The following is a 9184-nucleotide window of genomic DNA, read 5'->3' as shown; positions in this document are numbered from 1 at the left end:
TTTGACATCCATAGCAGTACGGCTGTAACTGTGTTGGAGGCATTCCCAATTTGGCTAGGGCGAGAAGTCTAGTCAGCTTCTCTCTCTGATCTTTCCACCAAGAAAGCTCCAAAAATTATTCTCAAATCTGATGTTAACACCAGTCTGCATATTAAGTAGATGCCAAAATGGTTCCAATTCTATCTCATTCACTATGTCAGGGCTTTGACTCCCTGTCATAGAATATCAGGGTTGGAAGGGACCTCAGGAGGTCATCTAGTCCAAACCCCTGCTCAAAGCAGGACCAATCCCCAGTTTTTGCCCCAGATCCCTAAATGGCCCCTCAAGGATTCAACTCACAACCCTGGGTTTAGCAGGCTAATGCTCAAACCACTGAGCTATCCCTCCCCCCAGTCAAGGCCCCTCTGTTCACACAGTGCCTTCCTGTTACATAAGAAAGGAGAACAATCACACTGTCCCCGGGCTGAGACAACAAATCTCACTTGTCCCACAAAACTACTAATCCTGTCCAATAGCAAACATGTTCTTGATTAAGGTTGGGAATTTGAAGGACAGGTAGGGGAATTGGATGCTCATTTCCCACTGGACTGGAATTGAATTTCAATGGGAGTTGTGTGGTTAACTCCCTTCAGCTTCTTTGACAGGACTTACTAAGACGTAATATACTGATTCCATGAGAATGAACTAAAATCCTGTCAGGAGTTTTGACTGTCAAGGTGCATCATGCACACTAAATGCAAAAACTGGGAAAGCCGTTCCTGCTTTGGGTTCTGAACTCGGTGAAGGTTTTACTGTGTAAGCATCGCTATTTTCTCTCAGGGGTCACTAAAGCATGTCACAAAGGTTACTCAGTTTTCACAGTCAGGGTTTCTCTCCCTTTTCTTTGTCTCCTCGGCAGCTTAAAATTTCAGTTTGTTTATTAAACTTTTCTCCTGAACTGCATGCGCAAACAGATTAATTATTGTAGGGTTGCTCAAAATGACTGGGCAGGTAGCGCTCATATGGGAGGAAATAAACAGCAAAGACCCTTGTTCTGAAGGGCAAAGAAATCCCACAAAGAATTATCTCTGTTTGCAAAGTCCACTGCACACGAAAATACATTTAGGGGTGTCTCCTGCTCTTGAGTGTTCTCTTTAAATGGTATTATTCCTGCAGCACTGGGGCTGTGCTTACTAGACACCTTGTTAGAATAAAGACCTCCACAGCCACACTTACAACTGCATTTAGAAGATGGATGATTTTGTACTGGTGTCACGGGCAGGAAGCCAACACAATCTTCAGCTTATTCAGTCTGCACGAGGTGTTGCTTCCCAGCCAGGAAGGGGCAGAGGTCTGTTGGGAAAGATATCTGCATACCCAGGGCTGTCCTTAGATGTGCCTGGAACAAGTAGGGGTCACTATTGTGAGAACTCTCCCAGCTCTGAGCAATACAGGCCACAGAGAACATCATTCAGTGCCTTTCATAATCTAGGTGTCTGAATGGGAAGTGTTACATACTGGGAGTACAAGTGACTGCAAGCAAACAGCAAACGATGTGTGCTCACATGGGGAGTTAGAACTTGTTCTACTGGGAGATGGATTTATTGGCCAGGACTCTGGGCTTTATCCTCCATTGCTAACAAGTGTCTTTGGACCTTTAATTGTCACCACAACCAGAGATGGGCAGAGGGAACCTTGGATTAATGTCTGTTCAGTGGATGGTACCTCTAAGTGTGCAGCAGCCTCCTTGTCCCCAGTAGTACATTGTCAGCATGCAGCACATACCCACATCCTGCTCAGGGATTTCAACCCACAACGTTTCAGTTCAGAGTTGATAGTGTTACCAACTGAACTGCTCTAGAGACTCATCTGGGCACCAGTCTCTTGTCACCAGTGATTCCAACTAGGAAGCAAACTGCTTCAAGTGTGAGAGGATGCATCAAGAAAGGAATTTACTTAATTTTGCAATTGGGATCCAAATCCCTTTGGTGGAGAATTCAGTTTGATACCAAGGGTCTGGATTCGTCCAAGAGCACCAGATTTAAGAGGTCAGGTGCGACGCCACTCAACTTTGTGTGCAGACATTTACGATTCGTCTACACAGCAAAAAAGCTCCAGCAGCAGTGAGTCCTAGAGCCCGGTCAACTGACTCGGGTTCACACCTCGGGACTAAAAATAGTAGTGATGTTCCCGCTTGGACTGGAGCCTGGGCTCGGAGACCCGGCGAGCCAAGGTCTCAGAATCTGGGCTCCAGCCCAAAGGGGAACATCTACACTGCTATTTTTAGCTCTGCAGCACAAACTCTGCAAGCCCAAGTCAGCTGACCCAAGCTCTGAGATTTATTGCACAGAGTGGTTTTCTGCAGTATAGACGTACCCTTAAGAGCTTGCCTTGCCAGCCAGCTGAAATGACTCGTGATACTTGGATTTTACGATGATCTCCGATACTGCAGGTGGGAATGGTCTATATGTCTGAAGAGCCAGTAAGCATGAAGTTTTAAGGTCACAGGACCTTACTAGCCAGAATGATTCAGCAATGTAGCAAGTAGTGTAATGCACTATAGGTATTTAAAAGACATTCGTGCTATCAGAGGAAACCATTCAGAATAACGCAAGAAGGTACTCTGCACTCAAGTGGAAGCACATACATTCAGAAGCCCACATGCTTATCTTAGCTTCCTCCAAACCCTACATTTTGAAAACTGATGACCTCTGCTCCCCTGATATATCATACACCTTGGTTTGTTCTTGACCATGTGAAGATTGTTTTGACATGTGTATGGGGAAGGCTTACAAAAATGTTGTATAGCAGAGGTTCTCAAACTGAAGCCTGTGGATCACTTGCTGGTGGTCCACAGAGACCTGTCCAGTCATACTGTGTTAGTTGTTAAAGTGTATTGAAAGACACTAAAAACACATTACTTTGCTAATGTTACTTCTCCATTTAAGCAATTGCAACAGTTCCCACAGGGATGTTGTTGGTCCTCAATGGGACAGGAGGTATCGACATGACAATCCTGCTGTGAAGATTTGTTCTACTCTATGAACAAGTTTAAGAACCACTGCTATATAAGATGCACAAGTGAGATGAGCTAGTTTACAGTGGGACTTCAGAAAAAAGTTTATCTTGTAAAAAAAATTCTATAAAACATAACAGTTACAGACACTTTTTGCCATAATAATTTCTCTCAGTTCTAAATTAAACTCAAAAAGGTAAAATCACTAGCTAAAACGTTAAACTCAAAAATGGGAGTGGAGACAGAAGAGTATAATTTTTGTGTCTTATATTAAAATGCAAAAAAATGTGTTTCCTTAAAGTCTCCCTTCCTGATTTCTAGAGATACTAGTGCTTGCAAAACATAGCTGCCTTGATAACATGCAACATATGTTAAGAAGGCTACAAACGAATGCCCTCGAGGTGTACAGTTATTCATAGGAGCAAAGCCCAGTGGAGAACTGGTCTATTCAATGCTGTTTGATTATCCATGGCAAGGTAGCCCAGGGGACAAGAGGAGAGGTGGGGTGGGGTGGAGGAGAAATAAAAGAAACTTCAAGTCACTTTAGATCGCAGCTGCCTGAAGATTTTAGAATGTCAGCCTCCCATTGGTGTGCCCACTTGAAAACGTTAGAAAGTCTATCAAGTCCACATGCTAGCTAACGGAAAGGAGCATGTTCCTTACAGAGGGCTGTGTCTGACATATGTTCGGCTTCCCTCTGAAACTTAGTTTTTTATTATATTTTGTGTGTGTGTGTGTGTGTGTGTGTGTGTGTGTATAGAACAAACCAAGGTGTGTATATATATATATACACACACATACACACACATATATATATATAAAATCATACACACATATATATAAGCACTTGGTTTCCAGGGGCTTTCATAATGAGGTCCACAGTGTTTAGAACTTAAATTCTTTTCTTTGTCTGGAACAGTGTTTTAAATTTTTTTGTTTGTTTTTTTAATTAAAAGACAGTTTTAAAGCATGTTGGACTTCAAAAACATGAGTTTGTTCATGTCTTCTGGACTGAGCAGCCGCCTCCTTTTGATTAAGAGGGCCTGCTCACACATATTTACACATTCACTTCTGGCACCGACAGCAGGCACTGCTAAGAGCCAAAAGGCCAACTTGGCTAGTTTTGTATGCTTTTGGGTAACACACGACCAGTACTGAAATAGATCAGGGGTGGCCTGGAAGAGGGGTTCTTGCAAATAATCGTAGACTTCATTTTTCCCAAACTGCTCTTCTTCCTGAGCTGGCGGGGCCTCACCTGCTGCCCGTGGTTTCTTGGTAGAAGGTTCAAATTCTGGTTCTTCTGCCCAGGACTCTTTCACTTCATTGATCAATTCACAGACTTTGCCAATGATCTCTTCATGCTGGTATGGTGGGACTGGCCGCAGCTTCTGCTGAGGGTCCAAGATCATGGCTACTTTGTGTGCAGAGTGAACTTTGAAGTTCTCCTTCAGTGCCTCCAGAAAGAGGTGGCAAAGCTTGCTGACTATGCCAGCGTCATTGGCTTTGGAAGTGAACAGTTTCTCCAGTTTCACGTAGGTGGGCAGTACCAACTGCAGGGTGGGCCGGCTCTCATTGCTCAGTTCAATCACTGCTTGTTTCACTGGGGCCAAAATGGCTGCCAGGTTGCTGAGAAGATGCTTGTTCAGGTTTTGGATGAGGTTCATCTTTTTGGCTCTGCTGTAGAACTCGCATATCTGCTCGTAACGCTCGTGGACAAGCAGGAGGGAGTCAGTCACTGAGTTCCAGCAGGGTGGGGGAGACGTTTCCTCCAGGGAGCCAAAGGTCTCCTTTGAGAGGCCCGTGGATCCTGCCAAATCTTCACAGACATTCAGGAGCTCGATGACTTCGTGCATGTTGCGAGCCTGTAGTGTTCGCTTACTCAGCACGCTCTGCACGACTGAGTTCAAGGCACAGGCCGAACAACGCAAGCACATACCTGCCTTAGAGAATGCAGAGGAGTTGACTTTGCAGTCTGTGACGTACACTGTCCTGATTTCTGACATCACAAACTCAGACATCACGTTCTGCACCCAGTGGTGGATAAAATCACCATTATCTCGGATGTCCACACCCTTAATTCCCAGGACATAACTCTTGATGTGGTTGCCTTCAGCCTGATAAGCAGTCAGGATGTAGCAGGAATCAGGGCCAATGCTCTGAGAGTGGCAAGTGACACCTATGCCTAGGCAGGCATTGCTGCCCAGGGCGCAGGTGACTTTCACTTTCACTTGGTTGTACATCCGAGGCAAATGCTTCAGCGCCAGTGTGTTGAAGTTGCCAAGGATTTCTGTGACAGAGAAAGCACCGTAGCGAGCACCACTATCCACCAAGGTCTGTGCCAGCTTGATGAATTCCTTCCCGCTCACCACACTCAAAGCTCCTAGGTCGGTGCACATCACCCGCAGCAGCCTTTCAGCAATGTTCTGCCGCTCCTTCTCCGGGATTGCACTGTTTGCTACTGAACCACTTGCAGATGCTGCAGAAAAACAGAGAGAAGAAAGGAACTTGTCAGGATCATTCCTTCTACACAAGGAACAGGAACAAGGCCAGAATTTCTCCTCTGCAAGTGACCCAACCAGGAGGCACTTGCCCAGAGTATGGCAGGTACAGATCCATTCCTGAACCTAGGATTTCCAGTGGGCCTCTATTCCAAAGTGCTTCTAGATTCAGGCTGTCCCTGCTGATCCAATGACAGACTTTTCCTCTTGCTTATAGCAGAGAGGAGCTTATCAGTATGTTTTCCCTGATTCAGTAACAGAAGCACAGCAAAAGTGGATTATGCAGGATTCAGCTGCCATCATGGCCTTGGGCAGCTGTCCTCTGTCCCTCCCCAGGGACCTCTCTGTGGCACTGATCTAGGAGTTGTCTAATTGAGTTATAATCAAGTATGGTACTGGTTTACAGTGCATCAGGGTTAGAAGTTAGGTCTTCGATTCCCCTGGTAGGTCTAGTGGGCTAGGCTGGCCTTTCCGTTCTTCTTCTGTTGAGAATTCAGGACTCACGTTAGCATCAAATTATTTTAATAAGAGCTGCATCTACCTAGGTTTTGTATGTACAAGAAGTCTGGGTTTTTGGTCAACTCCATTGGTGTTCAGGCCTGTACAGTTTAAGGTTTTCTTTCTCCTTCCCCAGCTGTAGTCTATTTTTTGTGACTGCTGCTGGGCTTTATTGTTGTTTCTGCCATTTTTGGACACACCACAGTACACAAAATATTAGGTTTTTAATGGATCTTGTTTCCGCAGATTTCAGAGTAGCAGCTGTGTTAGTCTGTTTTCGCAAAAAGAAAAGTAGTACTTGTGGCACCTTAGAGACTAACAAATTTATTTGGGCATAAGCTTTCGTGAGCTACAGCTCACTTCATCGGATGCATTCAGTGGAAAATACAGTGGGGAGATTTATATACACAGAGAACATGAAACAATGGGTGTTACCATACACACTGTAACAAGAGCGATCACTTAAGGTGAGCTATTACCAGCAGGAGAGAGGGGTGGGGTGGGGGGGGAGGGGGGGGCGTGACTTTTGTAGTGATAATCAAGATGGGCCATTTCCAGCAGTTGACAAGAACGTCTGAGGAACAGTGGGGGGTGAGGGGGGGGAATAAACATGGGGAAATACTTTTACTTTGTGTAATGACCCATCCACTCCCAGTCTCTATTCAAGCCAATTAGCTTGTTAATGAGTTCAGTGACAGGAGCTCTCTCTCAGCTTTTTTCCTACCATGACTACATTTCCATTACCTCCCCTGGAGTTTCCAGATATCCTCTACACAGATATCAAAGGTGCTTTAGTGGGAATGAGTACCATAGTTTGTAGGGTGCTAATGGCACCTGAGATCTGGTGTGACTAACTGAAAAAAAATACATGAAAAAAGCACTACTGACAGACGCGGGACATGGGCTTCGACCTGCCTGAACCACTGTGGTGACCCCCCCCAGTTACAGAGCCACTGGTTCAAGGCCTACAGGGAAATGTAATGAGAAAACAGGGCTACGTACTATTATTGGCATTGTTTCTTTGGAGCTGTGGTTTCCACTTTTCTTCCACAACAGTCAGAGGTGATCTGGGTTGGTTAGAGGCAATATTGTTCTCATTGTCAGCTGTGGGGCATAAACAAGAAGGCGTTAATCAGAGGCATAAGAGGAGCATTTCTCCACGATATTAAGGGAGACACACACACAGCCAGCCATGTGCCAGGATGGAGTGTGGGGCTACAAGAAATGCTGACTCTCCAGAAGACAGCAGGATGACAGAGCTAAACAGAAAAGGGGAAACAATCTCCATTTACTACTTAACATTTACTTTTGTTCTCCTTAATTAGGATAACACCAATTCATTACATTTTTGGTTGCATTTAATAGATATATTATCCACAGTAGAAAACAATATTATCATAAGGCTTGAACACATGTTCAACACACCCTCATGTAATTTCCACTTGGGGTTTCCCAGCTCCTGTAGCCCCTGTCTGAATCCCTACCAAAAGGATTACAGCTAAGATGGCTGCCACGGTGCTCTGACCACATTCCCAGTGTAACACCATGCCACTGGATGAGTCATCAGCAGTGGGGAGCTAACCTGGGACCTCTGGATATTAATGCATGGGCTACTGCATGAGCGAAAAGAGCCGCGTGACTGTGTAGCTGGCTGGCTCATCAATCTCTAGGTGGGCTAGCCAACACAAGAGGGGGACAGAAGACATACCAAGGAGGCATGACCTACAGCAGTATGCTTGGAGTCAGGGACTGAAGGAACTAAAAACCCCTGCTGTGGCCCACAGGGAGGGTACTGCATGGATTGATCTGGACAAGCAGTTCACTGGACCAATCACAAGCCTGCAGTGAGCTAACGGGAGAAGAAGCAGCCTGACAGAAAAAGAGAGTTTTGCGTTTGGAAGCTGGGAGAGAGACAGCTTGTTTGGGTGCTGCATTGGCAACACACTGGACCAACATCCCACAGGAACTCATTTAAAAGCGATAAAGGAAATGGTTGAACCAGGAACCAGAACACAGCCTGGCTAACTAAGCTGCTATTCTGCAGCAGAAGATCAAGTATAACAGAGTAGGGATTTGGTGTGGGCCTGTCATGGGTCCCTCGACATGTCTGAAGGAGGCAAAGCTTTACATGGTGTGCCCAGAATGGACGGTCCAGTGTTTGGAGGGCCCAGTGCCATGCTCTAAGACAGCAATCAGCTGGAGGGAAGGCTACTAATAGGTCAGGTCTCTAGGGGGCGTTGGAGAGAAAAGAGAAGCAGGAGTCCTCACATGATACACCAGGAATCAGAAATGACTGGTTTTTCCCAAGGTTTGTCTATTCTAACTGCTCCATAGCAAACATCAGAAATGGCATTAACTCTGCATATCTACTGGTAGGTTAATGAGACATACCTCATGTCTGCTATTAACTTTGTTCCATTAAGGACCATTCACATGTCAGCCATCTTCTGGTCTTGGCAGGAGGAAACCTGTATTTCCTTTATCTATTTCATAATAGTAGGGGATTTATTATGTGCAATTATTAATTGGTGTTCAATGCGGAGTTAATAAGATTTGTGCATTTCAGTTTCATCCTTCTTATCAGTCAGGTTGTGAACTATATAGATCATGGTTCTTTAATTTCTCTTCATGCCTCCAATCCTTTAATCCAGGTTCAGCCTAGTTGTCCTTTTTATTTTTTTAGCACTAGATTGCAGAAAAGGCATTATATGTAGCACTCGACCTGAACAAAGTACCCCAAAGGGAGTGAAAGCTGGATATTGTGCTGTGTAATTACAGAACAAATTCCTTTGCCTTGTATTCTGCTGTTCTAGTTCTGCACCTCAGCCTCCAATTTACATTCTAATTGCTTCTTCCCATTGTGTAGCTATAATCTTCCCTAATTACCCTTTTAGCCTCCAGAATCACTGAAGTGCCAACAAGCCCCTGCTCTCACTCCTCAGGGCTAGCAGCATGTTTCTGGACTTCAGTCACTTGTGTAGGACAGCGGACTCCTCATTTGGAATAGAGAGAGATTAGCCATTTACTACTAACATTATGAAAGTGAAACTGGATTTCTGCATAGCAACACATGCATTCAATGTGCAGTTATAACAGATCCCACATGCCTCAGGGCAATATGCTACTACTAGGGAGACAGTTATACTGTACTCGACAATCCACAGTTATGCCAGATTCCTCAGTCCAGCAGGGG

General features: G+C 45.0%; 1 protein-coding gene across 20 annotated transcripts in view; it reads right to left on the bottom strand.

Moving 5' to 3' along the window:
* Positions 1–311: 311 nt before the first annotated feature.
* The window catches only part of ZNF618 (zinc finger protein 618), a 325146-nt gene continuing 316273 nt past the window's right edge, over positions 312–9184 (bottom strand). For all 20 annotated transcript variants that reach the window (XM_073314156.1, XM_073314151.1, XM_073314152.1 and 17 more), the window contains 2 exons: positions 6994–7095; positions 312–5471 (listed from right to left, as the gene is read on the bottom strand). In XM_073314156.1, the coding sequence (XP_073170257.1) occupies positions 3958–5471; positions 6994–7095 (1616 nt within the window). In that variant the 3' untranslated portion in view covers positions 312–3957. The remainder of the gene's footprint in view (positions 5472–6993; positions 7096–9184) is intronic.

This window comes from Lepidochelys kempii, chromosome 16 (assembly GCF_965140265.1).
Source record: "Lepidochelys kempii isolate rLepKem1 chromosome 16, rLepKem1.hap2, whole genome shotgun sequence".
NCBI lineage: Eukaryota > Metazoa > Chordata > Testudines > Cheloniidae > Lepidochelys > Lepidochelys kempii.
Note: the sequence above shows the minus strand (reverse complement) of the source record. Positions and strands in the feature narration are given on the sequence as shown.